The following is a 254-nucleotide window of genomic DNA, read 5'->3' as shown; positions in this document are numbered from 1 at the left end:
TCTCTCTCTCTCTCTCTCTCTCTCTCTCTCTCTCTCTCTCCTTCCTTCCTTTCTTTCTTTTCCATATTTCAGATGCTTGTTCTGTTAATATGGTTATCTACCGCTGCAAGATTTTTTTGAACAGAATGAAGAACAGTATGACAGCAAACCAGGGTCGGCCTCAGCGTGAAGGTAAGTAGAAATGTGTGTGTTTGTGTGTGTGTGTGTGTGTGTGTGTGTGTGTGTGTGTGTGTGTTTTACAAATTCGTTGTGAT

The 254-nt window shown here is 41.7% G+C and overlaps 1 protein-coding gene across 4 annotated transcripts in view; it reads left to right on the top strand.

Annotated features, from left to right (window-relative positions):
- The window catches only part of LOC107664831 (syntaxin-binding protein 6-like), a 10,228-nt gene that overhangs the window by 2,328 nt on the left and 7,646 nt on the right, over positions 1-254 (top strand). For all 4 annotated transcript variants that reach the window (XM_016455513.1, XM_016455512.1, XM_016455510.1 and 1 more), the window contains exon 5: positions 73-171. In XM_016455513.1, the coding sequence (XP_016310999.1) occupies positions 73-171 (99 nt within the window). The remainder of the gene's footprint in view (positions 1-72; positions 172-254) is intronic.

The sequence above is a fragment of the Sinocyclocheilus anshuiensis genome, unplaced genomic scaffold (assembly GCF_001515605.1).
Source record: "Sinocyclocheilus anshuiensis isolate Anshui unplaced genomic scaffold, SAMN03320099.WGS_v1.1 scaffold135, whole genome shotgun sequence".
Taxonomy (NCBI): Eukaryota; Metazoa; Chordata; class Actinopteri; order Cypriniformes; family Cyprinidae; genus Sinocyclocheilus; species Sinocyclocheilus anshuiensis.
The sequence above is the reverse complement of the archived record's forward strand: the minus strand, read 5'-3'. Positions and strand labels throughout refer to the sequence as shown.